The sequence below is a fragment of the Triticum dicoccoides genome, chromosome 6A (assembly GCF_002162155.2).
Source record: "Triticum dicoccoides isolate Atlit2015 ecotype Zavitan chromosome 6A, WEW_v2.0, whole genome shotgun sequence".
In the NCBI taxonomy this organism is placed as follows: domain Eukaryota; kingdom Viridiplantae; phylum Streptophyta; class Magnoliopsida; order Poales; family Poaceae; genus Triticum; species Triticum dicoccoides.
Window position 1 is genome coordinate 622,393,811 of NC_041390.1, and position 21,001 is coordinate 622,414,811.

General features: G+C 43.4%; 2 protein-coding genes and 1 pseudogene across 2 annotated transcripts; 1 reads left to right on the forward strand and 2 right to left on the reverse strand.

Moving 5' to 3' along the window:
* The first annotated feature begins 3,195 nt into the window (after nucleotides 1–3,195).
* Nucleotides 3,196–7,011, forward strand: LOC119318596 (protein FAR-RED IMPAIRED RESPONSE 1-like). The gene is made up of 7 exons (XM_037593179.1): nucleotides 3,196–3,293; nucleotides 3,390–3,467; nucleotides 4,239–4,497; nucleotides 4,601–5,213; nucleotides 5,303–5,760; nucleotides 5,852–6,139; nucleotides 6,247–7,011. The coding sequence occupies exons 2-7, from the start codon at nucleotides 3,397–3,399 to the stop codon at nucleotides 6,556–6,558; spliced, it is 2,001 nt and encodes a 666-aa protein (XP_037449076.1). The 5' UTR covers nucleotides 3,196–3,293; nucleotides 3,390–3,396; the 3' UTR covers nucleotides 6,559–7,011.
* Nucleotides 7,012–7,358: 347 nt separating this feature from the next.
* Nucleotides 7,359–9,817, reverse strand: LOC119314737 (G-type lectin S-receptor-like serine/threonine-protein kinase SD2-5). Its single transcript, XM_037589431.1, has 2 exons — nucleotides 9,159–9,817; nucleotides 7,359–8,807 (listed from the first exon to the last, which is right to left on the reverse strand). Exons 1-2 carry the CDS (start codon nucleotides 9,807–9,809, stop codon nucleotides 7,587–7,589), a joined length of 1,872 nt encoding a protein of 623 aa, XP_037445328.1. The 5' UTR covers nucleotides 9,810–9,817; the 3' UTR covers nucleotides 7,359–7,586.
* A 2,881-nt stretch (nucleotides 9,818–12,698) lies between these two features.
* Nucleotides 12,699–15,467, reverse strand: LOC119316365 (annotated as a pseudogene).
* Between the last annotated feature and the right edge of the window lie 5,534 nt (nucleotides 15,468–21,001).

Sequence of the window (21,001 nt, forward strand, 5' to 3'; positions counted from 1 at the left end):
CACTAGGATATGTTCAATAATTTTGTTTTCTTTATCTTGTGAAGTAGTGACCAACTGGCCATCTCATGAATATATGGAGGTGTAGGGAAATCATTATCTTGCACTAGATCTGCTTTGTTTGTTGAATAGTAATATTTACTTTCATTTTTCATTCTAGACAACGAAGATTCAGAACATGGTGAAATTGAAGGAAGCATAGATTTTTTGAAGAAATATGATAGTACAATGATATCTTTGTAATTTTGGTATCTCTGTGATCGTAAAAACACAAACGTATGGCAAGCCAAATATTGGTAGCAAACCAATTATGCTCTAAGAAAGGGAGGCCCAAGTGGGACACAAGATAAATTTCTCCTGCTATTGTTGAGATCAATGAAGACGAGTCTCCTCCTATAATATGGGACACATATAATCATCGTAAAGATTGTTCTCCGGCCTCTGCACCTCAGATACCCCGTTTTATGTTTTCCAATAAAGGACGTTTTATTACTTAAATGGCTTAAGCATTACACTCAGCTTCTACATAATTAAGATGTACACAGCCAAGCAAGATCCTCTCATAAAAACCAAAAATAAAAAGAGATGAAATACAAAGACACATGTAGAATCTTTATAACGCCTAAACCGGAGGGGGGACAATCCTAAGATCATGCCGCCACCCATGTTGGGTAAAAATATCCCTCGCCGTAGCCTCCAATCGTGTACACACCTCCGTAAACAGGTCTCGATTCTCCAGCATTATAGAGAGGACCATAAACGAAGAGCTCTGGTACATCTGTAGATAAATAACCTGCATAAGAGAAGTACTTTTATCTTTAGAAACCTTATCATTTCGCCATAGTCAAAGCGACCAAATAATGGCAAGCGCTCTCACCCTGAGAAGAGTTCTAAACATGTGATCAATCCCATGTAACCAGTTGCCAAATATATTAGCAACACTACATGAAGGATACAAGCCAGAAGCTATTTGGATAACTGACCATATAAAACGAGCCAATTTGCATTAAAAGAACAAATGTTTTATTGTTTCATCATGCTGACAAAAGACATATTGCGTACTTCCATGCCAATTCCTCTTAATAAGGTTATCTTTACTTCTTTAGTAAGATTGACTCCACGACGAAAATACCATGCAAAGATTTTATTTTTAAGAGGCATCTTCATCTTCCAGATCTTTTTATTATTACCCCGTTTATTTATTTTCCCCTGGGACCACGATGGAAGAGGCCCTTCGGCCTCTACTTGCAGCTATGGAATATTGACATATCTTCACTATAAAATGTGACCACGATGGAAGAGATCCTACAAACTCTGCTGCATGTATCTATTTCATTTGATTTGTTATGTTGCTTGTAAGACAACTGTAGCGACCATACCTCAAACAGTCCGATCTCTGTGCATCAGTGGCATCCCTAGATCGGTAATGCTGACATGCACAGTACTTGAAGGATTTATAACAGAGTATCAATCACACACTTATTACATCGAATGTCTCAAAAGAGAACTTATTACAATAATATGGCTTAAGACCATCTAATACGATAACAGCGGAAGGCTTGAAAGATAAAGTGAGTCCATCAACTTCAACGGCATCACTGAATGAAAGACCACGACCTAAGGCTCCTTACTCATCGTCTGAAAAGTCTGCAACATGATACGTTGCAGCCCGAAAATGGGTCAGCACATGGAATATGCTGGCAATGTAACACAAGAGAGTAATGAACAGAATAAAGCTATCATCTACATGCATATTTGGCTGGTGGAGGCTGTATGGTTAATATGTTTTTGCGAAAAGCCAATTTTTCCCTACAACAAAGGAATATAGTTTATTTAACTACAAAGTTGGTTGAAAACATTGAGAATGGTAAACCCCATCTCAATCCCAATTAAAAGTAATTAACAACCCAATCAAAATTAATTTAGAGTAATAGAGTGATGAGATCCACATGATAATCCAGAAACTAGATACTCAAGATGTCCATAACTGGGGACACGACTAACCATGATTAGTTTGTACACTCTGCATAGGTTTGTGCACTTTTCCCCACAAGACTCGATCTCCTCCGTTGGATTTCTCGCACTACATGATGTTTCAGAAACGGATGACCGAGACACCGTCTTTCAGAAGAGGTCCCTTTAATCGATAGATAGGCCTGTACACCTACAACCCCCTACATCTGCTAGCCCATCATGGAAAAGTTTCCCACAACTTACTCAACTATGCCAGAGCCCATAATGGCATGTGGCTGCATACGGAAGTTTCTCGCATGAATAATCTTATGATCCCTTTAAGCCTGGGTGGCAGTCCATAGAAAAATCACACGGTACCCCGGGATTTCCAAAAATACAGGCAATCACTGGAATTCCCCAGGTGCCTCAATCTACCCAGATGTGTATTGAAGATTTGGGATGTTACAACACCTGCCCTACATAGGTAGAAGTTATCACTTTCCTTATGGGATTATATACGGCCTGCAATAGTGTTGATGAAGGTCCACAGGCCCATCACCTTGAAAACTAATTGTTCTTTTGTGGTTTCCTTTTCTTGGAAATGATAAGTTTGACAAGTCTCCCCTTGTTGATATTAAGAAGGAAGCGATGAGTGTCTCTAAGACGCTGACAAATTTTAAGCTGTCCAAGATTAAAAGGAAGGCCAGTAGGATGGCACATGAGATTGCAAAGTTTATTTTATTAATTTGCCTTGTGCAGGAAAAGCTGCAACGGATGATTGTACGAACATTTTTGATTAATTAACATATGGAAGGGGTTTTTCAAAAAAATGTATTATTGGTTGGAGTTGGCTAACTTCAAGATAAATGGTAGCTCACAAAAACCAAATTATGAAACCAAATCATGAAACCTCAAAAAGACACTATGCTCAAATGGAGCCTCGAAAGAACAATGTATTTTCACCGTTGCCTTGGTTTTGATGAGATCTTCCAGATTAAATCATCCAAATCGATATATACATACAGGTGCCGACATGATTTTCACAATACTGTATACGGCATGTGTTGGTCAAAGTGAAATCAGTATTGATTTTGCTACAAACTTGATCAAGCATCGAAATATTTGACCTTATCAATCAAGAGTGTAATAAGTGACTATAAAACAAAATTGGCAGTCTACGGTCTACGTGGTGCAAAGGGTGATAAAGAAAAAAAAAGGGTAATTCTTTTTTTTGCGGGAAAAAAACTAACATTCTTCTTCCTGCGCCGTACTGTACATACCAACAGCCGCGGGCGACAGAGACGGCCCCCGGAGTTGTCGCCGCCGGGGAAGGAGCAGCCGAGGTCAGCCTGCCACTTCCTTGTTCAACTTCGCCGCTCCGGTCCGGCCCGCGAACTACTACTTAACCGCAGGCGTTTCGTTTCGTTTCGTTGGTACAGGGTCGAGATGACGGAGAAGGATTCGGAGATGCCGCACCCGGACGCCCATGGCGCCGCCGCCGCCGCCACTCGTCCTAGGTACTCAACCTCGCCGTCGCGCTAGCGCTGTATGCTGTTCACTTTTCTTCTGGGTGTTTCCGTCTCTGTCAGGGACCGCGGAGGTTGGCTGGATCTGGATGACTGCGACCTAACTCCATGGAACAGGGCATGCGGATTAATAATTAATTTATCCCTGGATGTAGGAATCCTTGACTAGTTAATCCACAAGGATTTGTGGGTTAGGGTTTTAGGTGGTTGCGAGTAGTTAGCTGCCTGTGATTTTCGCCCAAACAAGTTCAGTCAGGCTCTCTGCTTTTGTATGTTCCAATTCTGTGGTAGATCATTATGAACAGATCCATTTCCTGTGACAGCTAAATGCATCGATCCATCTGCACAGACGCTACAATCCCAGTCCAGAGCATGTACTCAGTACTCTACTCCTATTGATTGAAATTCACAGCCCAATCGTGGATATATTAGGTTTGTTTCATTATCGACAGGCTGGTGCTAATTAAGAACCCATTCTTGACCTTGCAGTACATATCTCAGTCTTGTCATTTGCACTCATTTGATGCTTCCCACTTTGTGAGCATTCTATGCATATAGATAGGTAAAGAAACATTCATAGCCTGGCTGTGTTGCCGGATATTGGAATTCAGATACGTGAAATATATGGATGCTTCAGACCTTCAGTACTTTTTCAATGTCATTATCTTTAGATGATGTTCTGTTGTGTGCCGGCTGGTGCAAAGTTAGGAAATTGTACTCCCATTCATCAACTTACTGCTGATCTATGCACAATTTTTGTAGGGAACGGCTGGGAGATGAACATGGATCTGCTTCTGTGTGTCGTGTCAGCGCACTGGAGAAGGCAATTGCAGGGTTCGAGCAGAGGGAAACTGAGGCCGTGGTCAATCCAACCGTGGGGACTCTCTTTGTTTCTCTTGATGAGGCCTATGAATTCTACAACATTTATTCCTGGGAATCTGTATTCGGAGTCACCTATGGACCGAGTAGTGTGGATTCTCATGGAACTAAATGCATACAGCAATTTGTTTGCGCATGTGAGGTATGGCATTCATCCCCCCCTTGTGGTCAAGGTAGTACTTCTGATTTTTGTGTTGCTGATCTCAACCCAGTACCAATGCTCGGAAAAATGTTATATTCTACAGGGGAAACCAAGCAAGGACAGCAATTCATTCCGTCGGTGTGAATGCACGGCGTCGATTCTTTTGCTGAGATCCAGAGACGGTGGATGGTGTGTATGCGAACATCAAGTTGGGCATAACCATCCACTTTCTAAGACGTGTGCGCAGAGATCATCCTGGCAGTCTCACAACAGTATCGACAAGAACACAAGGGACTTGATTCGCCAACTAAGGGAAAACAATGTGCCACACATTGCTGATAATGAAGCAAAGGATCTGCTGTCTGAGGATCTCAGAAAGACCGTGGAAACCTTTGCTAGGATCAAAGCAAAGGATCCAACATTTGAGTATTCTGGCTTGCAGGTTGATAGTAACTGTAGAGTAAGGCCACTACTCTGGACCAGTGGCCAGAGCGTTCAGTACCAATACTTTGGTGATGTGATTATCTTCGACACAACCTACAGATCGGACGTGTATGGAATGCCGTTCGGCCTTTTTGTTGGAGTCAACAACTACTTCGAGACCATAGTGCTTGGTGGGGTGCTGATGATAAACGAGAAAACGGAGAGCTTCAAATGGGTGTTGAGTCAGTTCTTCCAATTAATGGGTGGGAAACACCCCCAAACTATACTGACCGGTAAGATTACTTCTGTACACGCTTTTCCCTACCCAATAGTATTTTTCTGCAGCGCAGCCATCTAACTTGTTTTGCTTAAAATTCTGTAGATCCCTGCGAGGCAATTGAGGAAGCTGTGTTGGAGGTACTGCCATCCACCACACACAGATGGTTCAAGTGGCATGTCCTTGGAAGGGCAAAGGAGTACCTCGGTTTTCATTACACCAAAAGTAGTAGATTCCGGGTGGAGCTCCACAGAATTCTGACCGACACGCTAACGACTGATGAGTTTGAGAGAGCATGGGAGATGCTGCTAGAGAAGCATGGATTGGAGAACCACCCATTTCTGCAGGAGATCTATGAGGTTCGGCATAAGTGGGTTAAGGCATACTTCAGTGACACATTCTGTGCTACACTGACTAGCACACAAAAGAGCGAGAGCGCGAAACACTTACTGAAACAACATGTTCCACGGGATTGCTCAATGGAGCTTTTCGTCAAACAGTACGTGGAACTGCGGTCCGATCAAGAACCGGACTATGGGTTTGAGGATAAGCCGACTACTATGGTAAGCTTAACTTCAGGAAATTAACAGATTTTTTGTGATGTGTTCTTGATGAGCTAAGACTAAGCTACGGCGAATTATTGCTTTCGTGCAGGATGAGATTGTTCTGAAAACAAATCTGCCAATCGAGAAGCACGCCAGCGAGGTGTACACAAGACCGGTTTACGAACTGTTTGTGCAAGCCATACACGAATCTGAATCTTACATGGTGGAGGCAGTCATCCCCAACCTGAAGTACTTAGCACGGCATCCCAGCAGTGAAACCAGGGAGAAATGGTCTAGGGTGGAATATGAGGTCAAAGTTAGAGAAGACGGTGAGGTGTTCATGTGCGTGTGCAAGCAATTTGAGCACACGGGGATGCTCTGCTGCCATGCCGTCAAGGTAACAGTTATCTTCCATCCATTGCTACTGAAGAATTCTGATCTTGCATCCTTAGCTGCCATATGTACATACACCCTGCAAGATCTTTAGACTGCAATTTGTTTTAGGTGATGATCCACTTGGGGGTGCGTGAGATACCAAGGCTACACGTCATGCCACGCTGGACAACCAAGCCGCTGCAGTGCCAGATGCACTGCCGCGGTGAACCACAGGATGACACGTGCCAGCAGTGCAGGCACTCCGTGCTGCATGATATGCTCTTTGGCCTAGCGCGCCGCGCCTGTAAGGATGAACGGTACTATGAGGTCCTCATGAGCGGCCTCGACAGAATGGAGCGAGGCATGGCCACGGCAGAGGCAGCACCCCCACCCGGCCGCGCCAAGCCGGCATCACGGAAGTCAAGGAGGAGGAAGCGTTGATTGCTTACTCCTGGATGTCGTCCGAGGCCTCTGCAATGCTTGGCAGGGCGTGGAAGGAGACCAAGCCAGGGTTTCTAGATATGTAGTTTGGATCCCACAGCTTGTTCAGACATGTCAACTGACTTTTATCGCGCGTGTGTGTGTGCGCGTGAGGGTGTGGGGATGGGCGCGTGGGCGCGTGCGTGGGAAAATCATCCAATCTCTCGACCATCTGGTATGACTTCACCGACACTGGGTTTTATCCTCGTTGTCTATTTGAGATACGCTAGATTCAGTTAAGGAGCTTCATTATGTCTGTAGAGAGCGTAAGTGGTGATGGGGGGACATATCTGTTTTCAGTTCAATCATCTATAGTGGAAAAAATTAGGGGTATCACAATTTGTATTTTTTCTTCTGAAGAACAGTTGCCTCAGTTCTGCTCGCTGTTAATGAAGTTTATTTGAGTGTGTTTTATTTATATCATTCTTCCTATGTATGACAAGATAGACTACTTGAGCTTTCTATTACTACTACCTCCTGGATACCGAAAGAAAATAGACTCATAAAGTTGCACCTTCATAAACAACTGAATGGTCTTGCAAACAGCCCCTTCCATGCTTAGAAAAATTACAGAACCATCTATTTTCCTTCATCATTTAGATGTTGCACCATCCCATTGTATCATATGGTTAACAATAGAGGAGGGGTTGTGTTAGTAAGGGTCAATGTACCGTCCTGAGACCTAATCAAATTTTCTTGCTTTTGCCGATGCATCTATTTTGAGTCCTGATCTATTGTAATTTTTTTCTATTAGAATTAGTAGAGCCTTGGTACCCCATGTCAAAAGTTTGTCTCTCCTGGCCCAGTGAAGAACAAACTGTCAAGGAGCAGAACTGGGTTTTCAGCCTCAGATGCACGGCCATCAGGTAAAACTTCATTGAACAATCAAATATATATATACATGTTGGCTGAAAAGTACAAACATGATATTATAAAAAAGCCAAACTGCATGAGTTATTTCTTCTGCTCATTTCCCACGTGTCTCACTCTCACCTTGGGCCAGATAGCATCGATGTCTGGGATGTAACTGAATATGTGGATGGATTATCTTGAACAGACATGACTGAATTTGCATCGAAAGTTTGTATGCTAATCGCACCTTCCAATGCTTTGATCACAGTTGACATTGAAGGCCTTTGAATGCTGTCTTGTTGCAGACACCATATTGCGAGCTTCAACATTTGAATCACTTCCTCTTGGTGTGAGACCATGTCCTCACCGTGCATGTCAATCAGATCACTCAAATGATTGTTTTGAGCCTTTTCTCGTAATAGATTTATAAGCTGAACATCCTCCTCGGGCTGAGAGGTGTCAATATTTTTTCTTCCACTTACTATTTCCATGAGAACAACTCCAAAGCTGTAGACATCAACTTTTTCAGTGATTCGCGAAGTTAACCATTCAGGTGCCAGATATCCAGGTGTTCCTCTCATCATAGTCACTACCTTGCTTTGATCCCTATTTATTAACTTACAAAGTCCAAAATCAGCCACTTTAGCATTGAAGTTGTCATCCAAGAGAATATTTTGTGGTTTGATGTCCAAATGAGCAATTATATGCCTGCACTCCTCATGAAGATAGCATAGACCTTTGGCAATATCCAGAATGATCCTCGACCGGGTGCACCAATCAAGAGGGGCATTGTTATGGCGGTAATAGATCCACCTATCAAGTGAGCCTCTTGACATATATTCATACACCAGAAGCCTCTCAGACTTCTCAGCGCAAAACCCAATCAACCTGACAAGATTGATGTGTTCTATGCTGCCAATTGTCTCGACCTCTGCTAAGAATTCTTTCTTTCCTTGTCTAGCACCTTCCAAACGTTTCACTGCAACTTTGTCTTCACCTAATTCCCCTTGAAAAACTGACCCAAACCCGCCGTCTCCGAGCTTCTTACTGAATCCTTCAGTGCATTCGCTCAACTTTTTAAAAGAAAACCTTGCCAACATTCCAGGCAATTGATCAAAATCAAATTCATCTTTCTCTTCATACTTCCTCCTTCGTAGGAAAAGAGTGACAACAATGACAAGCAACACGAGTGTAGTAACGGCTCCAACTGTAGCACCTAATATCACCTTTTTGTTTTCACTAGAGGGGTTAAGATGCACCTTCTTTTTGTTTTCGTTAGAGGGGCTAAGCTGCACCTTGAGGTAAGCAGAAGAGTTGTAACCAACAACTTCAGACTGTATTGATCGCAAGGAGAAGACCTTCGTCACCCACACACATTCTCTAGCTGTGAACAAAACGGCCATGCAGGAGCAGTTCTCCAAGCATGCTTGCTTACACTCCTCGATGCTTGTTGAATTCACAACCATGTAGTTCTTATCAAAGTAAGAAACATTAGGGAGGGACAATAGCTGATGTTGTTGTCTTTGTTGACAAGATATTGGAGTTAATGGTCTGCAGCCAAGGTTTGGCTTACGTTCATCCACCAGCTTGAAGTAGCTTGTACTAGAATTATTCTCAAGTGGACAAACGCATTGCCCCTCTGTGCATATGCCGTACTCCCCACAGACTGTTGGGTAATCACAATCGTCCATCCAAAGGGACCCTAGTACATCAAACACATTCCATTCTGTACCAGACCAAGTATACAGCCTCAAGTGTCCATTGGACTCTAATCTCATGTACTTGATGGAGTCAGTTGCTGGCAATAATGGCATATAACTCTCAGTATCTGGCATGCCTGGCTTCCCAAAGATGGTAAGACTTCCAGTCATGAATGTAACCCTTGTTGGATCATTTCCTGTCTTGTTTTGCCCCATGAGATCTGAAAAGTAGCACTGTGGTGGTGTGGATTCAACAAAAGCATATAATCCATCCACGCATACAGTGATATAGAACTGATTTTCAGTCCAATTTGTTGGAGAGGTATTTGCTGTGAGCCTCATACCTTCCTCGAGTGATTGCCCAACGATCAATGTGTCTGTAGGATGATCAAATGACTGCCACACGGTTGCATTCCTATGATCAAACAACACCAGATTGCCGATCTCAGTGAGCATTATGCCAACTACTGATCGGCCCGAGCTGTTGCTGGACCAAACATGGCTACCATCAGCATCATGAAGGACCAAGTTCCCATCTCTTGTAAACGTAAGGGTGGTGTTCTCCCTGACAGGGCAAGCCCGGTTGGCAGACCAGACTACCTGCGGATTGTCAACGCGGAAGGGGTAAATGAATACCGCAAAGAGAAACTCATCGCACATGGATCTTGAGGAGACACATAAAAACCCTGCACCAATGTAAGCTTCGGGGTTGTGGCCTGGGACAGGTATTAAACCAGTGATGATACGGGGGTCGACATTTTGAAAAGTAAACATTGTTGTTGATCCAAACTGTTGACGGTTTGGCTGGGAAATCATCACTAAAGGTCGGCGCTACCAAGAGCAAAGGTGTTGCAGCTGCCGCCAACAGTAAGAAGAGAATGACAGGACCCATGCTGCTTCACGTAAACTGTAATTAATTAAGAAGAATCAGTTAGAATGAGGAGCAAGGCAACAATAAGCTCAATTAAGAAGAATTAGTTAGCTTCCCCGCAAAAAAAGAAGAAGAATCAGTTAGCACAAGGGGAAAGGTAGCAATAATCTTGAGATGAGCTTGTAGAGTAGAAGCAAGATGGCACGTTCGTCACACCTGATGATATTGAGCCGCAATCGATGGAGAAGATGTGATCACCAAACGAGATGACCGGCCGGCCTCACCGAGGGACTTGGAGTTGTTTTGGGATGGGATTTTCAGTGGTAGGGTGGTCTGGCTAGCAAGTCCCAAAACGCCACTCAGTGAGTGGATGTGTGCTTGCGCCCGTCCAATCTCCATGCTAGGACCATGGAGTGTACGTCGTCAGCAAGTCTCAGTGGGTTGGTCATTCTTATTTTTGTTTTTTAAGCTCAGTGGGTTGGTCATTTGGTTTATGTTTATTGTTGTTAGGCTTGGAAGCATGATGGGTGCTGCATTTCCCAAAAGTATTCATAGGGGTTGAGTGGAACATGCCTGTTATATGGTATCAGTCACAAATGCGTAAAGTTTAAAGACATATTTTTTTGGTTAATTAGAGAGGCATCGCTAGCTCTCAATGCAGCAAAACAACAAAGTGCATATGCTTGTAGTAGCAAGTTGTCCTTACTTGTCCTGATGGTTACCGTGGACTTGTCTCCATAATATGGTATCTCCTAGATATTTTCGTCAAAGACGGATTTGATAAAGCCGCCTAAGAACCTGTGAGGTTTTTTTAGCAGTGAAAAAAATTGTTAGATGCGTTTAATTTGGAAAGTGCTTGTGATTACTTTTTATTTAGCAATTTTGGACCTGACGTTGGCAACCACATGGGTACAGGATGGCTAGGGAATTCGTGTGCGACGATAGTTTGATTGACGCATGAGAGAATTCGCTTTAGGATTGTTTTTTTTTGTTGGCCAATTGGCCAAATTAGTTATGGGTATTTTCATGATTAAATATCACCCACATGTTGAGTGCATCGACCTTTGCTTGTTGCCACTCAGAAGGTGGAGTGCATTGTCATGCATTATGAAACATGGCCCACTTACAGGATTGACCGAATCAATGTAGATCCTAAAATGTTCAATTTAATTAGCGGAATTGTTGGCTCTCTGGACCGTATCCGAAGAATAGATTCTGAAATTATAAAAGCTGAACATTCTTTGTTCAAACATTTACATCACACATATATAGCCCACACATGGTACACTTCAAAACACAGTATCTATAGTTCACACATGATAATTTGCTTCACGGATAACTGAATTCTGAAGTCTGTCCGAAATTCTATAAAATTTCTGTGAAGTACTTTGAGCCCTTAGATTTGTTCGGTAGCATTGACCCAAACACAAATCTAAGACCCCATGTGTTATTGTTCGTTACAAATCCAGCCATAGCAGCCGTCGTCACATTAATGGAATGCTCTGACGATCCCTCACCGGCAGAAAGGGGCCGGGCAAGAGCATGGGAAAAAGGGAGGAACTGCTCGATCGCCCGTGCCTAAATTCAAGCTGTCACCGAGACTGCGGGTGCCCCGGGTGCTCTGCTTGCTAGGCTGCCGCGCCTGCTGGTGGTTCCTGAGATGCCGACCCTGCCACGCTAATCCAACTCCACCATAAATGGTGCCACTGAGTTTAGTCTGGCGTTCTGTGATTTCTGCAACTCGCTTTTGCATCAATTGATTGATGTTATCTCTTGATGTTTGTAAACCTGCATGTATATGCAGGTGGATAGATTAAATTCTGCAATATGAAGGGTATAATGGATTTTGCTTACTTCGGCTCATCGATGGATTAGTAGAGAGCTGCCAATAACGCAGGGGAAATGAAATGCTTGGTTACATCTAATAAGATACATGGTTCAGGTAAGAGGAGTGTCAACCCTGTTCTGTTGTTTTACATGCATATTTGAGTGTACATGGAGTGTTTGTTTATCCTCATGTCTATTCAGTTAAGAAGTATCTTAGCACAGCGAGCTTTTTTTCATCGTGAAGGGGTCATAATCTCAGTTTTTTTTCCAGTTCGGTCATGTACATGTCCAGTGAACTAAGTGAAGTGTCTAGTTTCTTCTCCTCCACAGTTTATACACATCATTTACTGAAATCCCATATGCAATTACAATCCGACCATCTAGGAATTCGTTCTGTAATGTGCTCATGTATGATACAAATTGGTCAGCAGTTCGCGAGTTATTCTAGTTTACATTGCCATAAGTACGACACGTGATCAACAATAAAAGCCGTCGAAAGAGCTGTATACACACACCTAGATACAACTACAGATACACGCCACTAGGATTGCCTGAAGCCATCTTATAACTAATGAACTCTTTTGTGGAATATCAACTTGATACTTTTGCAAAGAGTCAATAAAGGTTTCATATTTCCTATAAATAAAACTGACGAGTAACGAGGTTCTTCCCTTGGCCTTGTCGAATGCAAGTTAGTCCTTGATGAATTAAAACTATCTCTTTACTATTCGTAATTGTGATCAACATTGACGCGACTTTCAGTAAATGAAACCAACCATTTACTTAATTACTTTTCATTTATTATTATATTATAATTAGTTGTTGTGCCGCTTCGTTCATGTACTAGTCTACTAGATGTTATACCACCCCCACAATATCATATGGTAGCTGTAGGAGGGGTTGCCTGAGTAAGGCTCGATGTTCTCGTACATCGAACAAGCCTGATCAAGAATGAACCGCCATATAATTGTTCATGAAGGATAGCCAATTTTTCATTTTTGAAGGTACAATACCATGAGGTACAAGCTCACCAAACAATCAATGATATATATTGCCTCAAAAGTCCTTTTGGTGCCATTTCAAATGTAATTCCATAGTACAAATAGGATAGGATACAAAAGCAAAACTGCATATATATACTTTGAATTTCTTCTCCTCGTTATCCACTTATTTCACCTTGGGCCAGATAATATCGATGCTTGAGATGGAATTGAGTATGTTGATGGATTATCTTGAACAAACAAGAGTGAATCTGCATCGAAAGTTTCAATGCTAATAGTACCTTCCAATACCTTAATTACGAGTGACATTGATGGCCTTTGAATGCTATCATGTTGCAGGCACCATATTGCGAGCTTCATCATTTGAACCACTTCCTCCTGGTATGAAACCATATCACCACTATGCTTATCAATCAAATCAATCAATTGCTCATTTTGAGCCTTTTCTCGCAATAGATTTATAAGCTGAACGTCCTCCTCGGGTTGAGAGTTGTCAATAATTTTTCTTCCACTTACTATTTCCATGATGACAACTCCAAAGCTGTAGACATCAACTTTTTCAGTGATCCGCGACGTCAACCATTCGGGTGCTAGATATCCAGGTGTTCCTCTCATCACAGTCACTACCTTGCTTTGGTCCCTATTTATTAACTTACACAGTCCAAAATCAGCAACTTTGGCATTGAAGTTTTCATCCAAGAGAATATTTTGTGGCTTGATGTCCAAATGAGCAATTTTTCACCTGCACTGCTCATGAAGATAGCATAGGCCTTTGGCAATATCCATAATTATCCTACACCGAGTTGACCAATCAAGAGGGGCGTTGTTATGGGAATAAAAAATCCACCTATCAAGCGAGCCTCTTGACATATATTCATAAACCAGAAGCCTCTCAGACTTCTCAACACAAAACCCAATCAGGTTGACAAGATTGATGTGTTCGATGTTGCCAATAGTCCCGACCTCTGCCAAGAATTCTTTCTTTCCTTGTCTAGCACCTTCCAAACGTTTCACTGCAACTCTTATTTCACCTAATTTCCCTTCAAAAACCGACCCAAACCCACCTTCTCCAAGTTTCTTATTGAATCCTTCTGTGCATTCACTCAGTGTATCAAGAGAAAACCTCGTTGGCATTCCAGGCAATTGACTGAAATCAAATTCCTCGTCTTTGTCTTCATGCTTCCTCCTTTGTAGGTAAAGAGTGACAATAATGAAAATTAATATTAGAGCAGTAATAGCACCAAGTATAGCACTTAACAACGCCTTCATTTTGTTTTCCCTCGAGGGGCTAAGCTGCACCTTGAGGTAAGCTGAGGAGTTGTAAAGAAAATTTGTAGGTTGTATTGATTGCAAGGAGAAGACCTTCGTTACCCAAACACATTCTCCTTCTCTGAACAGAACGGCCATGCATGAGCAGTTCTTCAAGCAGGCTTGCTTACAGTCATCGACGCTTGTTGCATTCACAACTGTGGGGTTTTGATCGAAGTAAGAAATGTTCGGAATGGTCAATAATTGATGGTGTTCTATTTCTTGACAAGATATTGGAGTTATCGGTGCACAACCAAGGTTTGGCTTCCATTCATCCAGCAGCTTAAAGTACCTTGAACTTGAATTATTATCAACGGGACAACCACATTGCCCCCTAGGACATATACCATATTCCCCACAAACTGTTGGGTAAGCACAATCATTGATTCGCATTACATCATGCATGACAGTCCATTTCTCATCATACAATTCATACTCATACAACCTCATGTGTCCATCTGGATCTAATCTCAAGTACTGGGTGGATTTTGCTTCTGGCAATGAGATACTATCATTCATATTTGACATGCTGAGGTTTCCATTCATGAATGTAACCTTCTCTAGATCATTTTCTTTCATGTGGTCAACCAGAGACGAATAAATATATGAAAAGTAGAGTTGTGGTGGCATGGATCCAACATAAGCATATAATCCATCTGGGAGTACAGTGATATATAACTGATTCTCTCTCGAGATAGTATTTGTTGCAGAAGTGTTTGCTGTGAGCCTCATACCTTTGGCAAGCGACTGTCCGAGGACCAATGTATCTGTAGGATGATCAAATGATTGCCACACAATTGCATTCATGTGATTAAGCAACACCAGATTGCCAAACTTGGTTAACACCATGCGAGCTACAGATCGGTCGGAGCTATTGCTTGACCAGACGTAGCTACCGTCAGCATCACATAGGACCAAATTTCCACCTGAGGTAAACTCAAGGGTGGCATTCTCCCCGACAGGGCAAGCCTGATTCGCTGACCAAACTATTTGCGAATTATGAATGCTGCTGACAGTGTCGATGGGCGCCGCAATGGATACCGCAAAGAGGAACTCCTTGCATGGGAACATGGAAGAGGAGACACAAAAGAACCCTGCAGCAATATAAGATGCAATGCCAGAGTGAGCTTGTGATTGTGCTATGGCGACGATGTCACGGCTGTAGCGGTTGCGACTTTCAAAGAAAACATCGTTGTTGATCCAAATTGTTGAGGGTTTGGCCATGGAATAGCCCCCCAAGGTTTGTGCCGCCAAGATTAACGATGGTGCTGTAGCTGCAAGCCCGAGGAAGAAGAGAATTGCAGGACCCATGGTGGAAACTGTAATTAATTAAGAAAATTCACTTAGCACAAGGAAGAACCCAGCAAGTAATAACAAAGAAGATGTGATCTCGCCAGAGCGATGGCCGGCCTTGCCGAGGGACTTGGGATTAGATTTTCAGAGATAGGATGGTCTGGGTGACTAGTCCCAAAGCGTCAGCGTATTTGCTCTGGAGCGTGGAGTGTACGTTGTCAACAAGTCTCAGTGGGTTGGTCATCATTGTTAGGAAAGCAACTTATCTTTATTGAAGGCCCAAGAGGCATATATATATTACACATGACTTGAGGTGCAAGGAAACTAAACATAGACTAATAAGGACTCCTAGACCAATACTAATACTCCTTAACACCCCCCTCAAATGCAAAGCGTATGCAATAGCATTGCATTTGAAGAAGTGTAATACTAAAAAAAATATGATAATCCAAATCCGTGTCTTGAGAGTGTCGTCGTAGCATGAAGAGTCTTCAAAACCTGTCGAGTCGCCAAAGGGGATAACGAAGAGATGGCACATCAGAGGAAGACACCGCACCAATAGAAGATACAATAGAAGTATCAAGAGAAGATGGGTTGTCAAAAGAAGATGGTCCATCGAGAGAATAAAGCATTGCTTAAAGAATCATGGCCCATGAAAACCAACGGCGAAAGAAGCTCGGCGGCAAGGGAATGGGCTTAGATCAACAATGCAAAGAGAGGCCACAGAAATCCTATAGAGAGGACAATGACCAGAAAAAGGCTGACAGACATAGGTATGGTGGACTCACATGACATGAGAAAACACAAAATATCAACGAATTTGGTGGACGCAGCGAAAAATATAGAAAAACACATGCCAGACTAATGCAATGACTAAAAGATCAGCAGCGGCAGCTAGCAAATAGGCTAGCAGGAACGCATCAACTAGCAAGTAGGCTAGCAGAACGCATCAGCTGAGTAGAGCAGCAAAGGGCAGCGGAACAACAGCAGCACGCAGATGGACGTGCGGGAGCAGAGCAGCAGCCAGCCAGCAGGGGCACACGCGGTCGACAGGAAGCAGCAGCGTTGGCCAAGATGAGATCCAGCTGCAGGCAAACGTGTGCGGACAGAAGCCTGCAGCTGCAGGAGAGCAACACGCAGGCTGCTGGAGCTGTACGGGCGGGCCTGCACGTGGAGCGGAGCCTTCCTGGAGCCTGGAGGTCCTTCCAGCCGAGCGCCCCAGCCGAGCGCACAGGAGGCGATGGTCCCGATCTGAGGCAGCCGCCATCGATCCAGGGGCAGGTAGCGGCCCACGAGGTGCCCACGCCGAAGCAGCTGGGCGAGCAGTCAAGGCGCCAGGCGGATCGCGGGGCTGGTGGTGCCATGGAAGACGAGATCGATCCAAAGAAAAACAGATCGATCGAGAAAAAAAATAGTGGATCACAAGGACGAGTTGCGGCGTCTGGAGACCTAAACCTAGGCTCTAATACCATGTTAGGAAAGCAACTTATCTTTATTGAAGGCCCAAGAGGCATATATATATTACACATGACTTGAGGTGCAAGGAAACTAAACATAGACTAATAAGGACTTCTAGACCAATACTAATACTCCTTAACAATCATTTTATATTTGAAACTCAGTGGGTTAGTCATTTGGTCTACCACTCATTCTTGTTAGGTTTGGATGCATGATGGGTGCAGCACTTGCAAAATTATTCAGAGGGGTTGAGAGGAGCATGCCTGTTATATGGCATCACCACATCAGTCACTCAGAGTAAAGTTTGAAGGCAAATATATGTTGCTTAATTTGAAACGCTTCGTAGCTCTTAATTTTTTCTTTGAGAAGTCGCTAGCTGTTAATGCAGCAACAGAACAAAATGTTTCTGTAGCAAGTTCTCCTTGCAAAGTATTCAACTGAAGAAAAAACTTGTGGAAATATGAAGTATATATGCTTCTATATGCTGTACGTGGTCCAAGCCTGATGGCTGATGATACATAGCTTAGAGCATCTCTAGCAGATCCCTCAAAAGTCATATTTGAGGAGATTTTGTTTTGTTTTGTGGAAATAATCACCAGCTAGCAGATCTATCGAAAAGTTTAAAATCCCTCAAATATGATTCGCCACCCCCCTCAAACCAAGGAGAATGGGGTGCAGGGTTGAAGTATCACCGAAGTGCACTTTAGCATCGTTGACCATGTTGGATGGTGGGATAGTTCAAGGGCCACCGCGCCATGGATAGAAATGCCGCCGCAGTTGTAAGTACCAGGAACAGGAAGGAGAGGAGTTTGGCAGGACTCATGCTCTGGTCGGACGGAACTAGAGTCTATAATCAAGAATAATCAGTTGATTCTTGGCTTATGCGAAGCCACCACGAAACTGGGGACGAGCTAGGTAGGATAGTACAAACAAAATCACAAGGTCGCATCTGATGATACTAATCCACCAACGGAGGATGTGATCGCCGGAAAAAAGATGGCCTTGCTGGCGTTGGCTACCTGGACGGAGGGAGTAGTCTGTTTTTTTTCGAAAAGGGGGGGCTCCCCGGCCTCTGCATCAGAACGATGCATACGGTCATCTTATTAAATAGAAAAGGCAAAAGTGCCAACAAGGTTCCACAGTCTCCAGCTAAACCAAAAGGAAAAATAGAAATGCAGCTCACACAAAGCTCCAGACGGCTAGATATACAAACTAGCCCAAAAAAGATGCCACAACCGGCTGGCTAACAATAGATAGGGAAACTAATTGCATATCCTATTACATGACCGCCATCCAAACCGGTTGAAGATATCCCGAGCGACCATCTCCCAACGGATAGATCCAGTAACCAAATGCTCCCTGGCCTCCATCGGAGTGAGTAGCGACCATAAACGGATCAGTGCCGTAGCTCGGAAAATAACCTGCAAAAAATGAATCCGTGATGTTCTGTTAAAAACCAAATCATTTCTGCAAAATAGTCCATAACAAAGCGCAAACTCCAACCCGAATATGTCTTGTGAGAATAGGCCCAACCCCATTAAGCCATGTCCCAAATAAAGCATTGACAGAAGTCGGTGGAGGAAGATTAAAAGCAATATGAATCATCCGCCAAAGAACTCTAGCCAACGGGCAATCAAAGAATAAATGCTTAATCGTCTCATCCCGATCACAGAAACTACACCTAGTAGGACCTGTCCAATTGCGTTTAATCAAGTTGTCCTTTGTTAAAATAACTTGTTTATGGACAAACCACATAAACACTTTTATTTTTAAAGGCACCTTGACAGCCCAAACAAACTTGGAAGTTGGAATAGCAGTCGAATTAATAACATCAATATACATTGATTTGATTGTAAATACTCCAGAACTAGTCAACTTCCAACGCAATATATCGGGTCGGTGAGAAAGTTGAACCTCCGTCAGTCTCCTTACTAGATGAAGCCATTCTTCCCAACGATTGCCCGCTAGCGACCATCGAAACTGAATATTAAGGGGGATAGATTGGAATATCGTTGCCACGAACACCTCACGTCGTTGAGCAATCCGATATAAAGACGGATATTGAATGGCTAACGGTGATTCACCAAGCCAAGTATCCTCCCAGAAACGGGTACTTGTACCGTTTCCAATAACAAATCTCGTCCTATTGAACATAGATTGTTTGACTTTCATTAGTCCTTTCCAGAAAGGCGAATCAGTCGGCCTGACTGCGACCTGGGACAATGTTTTAGTTTGGAGGTACTTGTTACGAAGGATCTGCGCCCACATGGCCTCAGTCCCGGAGGACAGCTTCCACAACCACTTACTAAGAAGACATCTGTTCTTGACTTCAAGATTTTCAATACCGAGACACCCTTGGTCTTTCGGTCTACAGATGATGTCCCATTTAGCAAGCCGGTATTTTCTTTTAAGTTCATCACCCTGCCAAAAGAAGCGCGGCCGATAGAAGTCCAGTTGTTTCCTAACACCAACTGGGACCTCAAAGAAAGATAAGAGAAACATAGGCATACTCGTGAGCACCGAATTAATCAAAATCAACCGGCCTCCGTATGACATGAGCTTACCCTTCCAACAACTCAGTTTTTTCTCAAATCGATCCTCGATGCACTTCCATTCTCTGTTTGTTAGCCTACGATGGTGAATCGGGATACCAAGGTAAGAGAAGGGTAAACTCCCCAACTCGCACCCAAACAACTGCCTATAAGACTCCTGGTCGTCTTTGGCTCTACCAAAGCAGAACAATTCGCTCTTATGGAAGTTAATCTTTAACCCGGTTAATTGTTCAAACATGCATAACACAGGCTTCATATTTCTCGCCTTGGCCAAATCATGCTCCATAAAGATGATTGTATCATCAGCGTACTGAAGGATGGAAACACCTCCCTCTACAAGATGAGGAACCAACCCACCCACTTGACCATTTTCCTTAGCCCGGCCTATCAAAATTGCTAACATATCCACCACAATGTTAAACAAGATAGGGGACATCGGATCTCCTTGTCTTAGGCCTTTATGTGTCTGGAAATAATGACCTATGTCGTCATTCACTTTAATTCCCACACTCCCTTTTTGCGTAAATGATTCGACTTGTCGGCGCCAGGCTTCATCAAAACCTTTCATACGCAATGCCTGTTGGAGGAATGGCCACTTAACCTTATCGTACGCTTTTTCGAAATCCACCTTAAAAATTACTCCATCTAATTTTTTGGAATGGATTTCATGGAGCGTTTCATGAAGGACAACCACCCCTTCAAGGATGTTCCTGTCCGGCATGAAAGCAGTTTGGGATTGCTGCACCACAGATTGCGCAATCTGTGTGAGCCTATTAGTTCCGACCTTGGTGAAGATTTTGAAACTAACATTGAGGAGGCAGATCGGCCTGAACTGCTCAATCCTCGCAGCATCCATTTTCTTCGGAAGCAATGTGATAGTTCCAAAATTCAAGTGAAATAATTGAAGCTGTCCAGAGAATAGATCATGAAACATAGGTAGTAAATCCCCCTTAATAATGTGCCAGCACTTTTTATAGAACTCAGCCGGGAACCCATCCGGACCGGGAGCCTTATTGTTTTCCATTTGTGCAATAGCATCGAACACCTCCTTTTCTGAGAACGGGGCAACCAGGATATCATTATCAGCAGCAGTCAATTGAGGCACGTCCTCAACCCTGGACTCATCGAGGGACACACAATTGGCCTCCGGCGGTCCAAATAGCTGTCTATAGTATTCGGTAATATAGGTTTTGAGATTATCCTGCCCTAAAATAGTACCCTCATCCTGCTCTAGCTGAAAGATCCGCTTCTTTCTGTGTTTACCATTAGCAATGAGGTGGAAAAATTGAGTATTCGCGTCCCCTTGGACTACTTTGCGGACCTTGGCACGCAAAGCCCACTTCAATTCTTCTTCGCGGAGAAACTCTTTCAGCCTCTTCTCCGCCTCATTTTTAACTTGGAGCTCGGTAGGCAACAACAGCGCGAATTCAGCTTTTACGTCCAATGCCTGTACAAGAGAGAGGGGCCTATCCTTCTCAATCTTATACACCCCACTTAGATGCTTAGCCCAACCCCGTAAGAAGCTTCTCAAATGCCTAATTT

What these genes read in the sequence shown, in the direction of transcription:
- LOC119318596 (XM_037593179.1), top strand. Translation starts at nt 3,397, where the DNA reads ATGACGGAGAAGGATTCGGAGATGCCGCACCCGGACGCCCATGGCGCC. An exon ending in GCCGCCGCCACTCGTCCTAG is followed by an intron (nt 3,468 to 4,238) that starts GTACTCAACCTC and finishes CAATTTTTGTAG; the next exon opens with GGAACGGCTGGGAGATGAAC. An exon ending in AATTTGTTTGCGCATGTGAG is followed by an intron (nt 4,498 to 4,600) that starts GTATGGCATTCA and finishes TATATTCTACAG; the next exon opens with GGGAAACCAAGCAAGGACAG.
- LOC119314737 (XM_037589431.1), bottom strand. Translation starts at nt 9,809, where the DNA reads ATGTGCGATGAGTTTCTCTTTGCGGTATTCATTTACCCCTTCCGCGTT. An exon ending in CAGAATGGAATGTGTTTGAT is followed by an intron (nt 8,808 to 9,158) that starts GTACTAGGGTCC and finishes TGGGTGACGAAG; the next exon opens with GTCTTCTCCTTGCGATCAAT.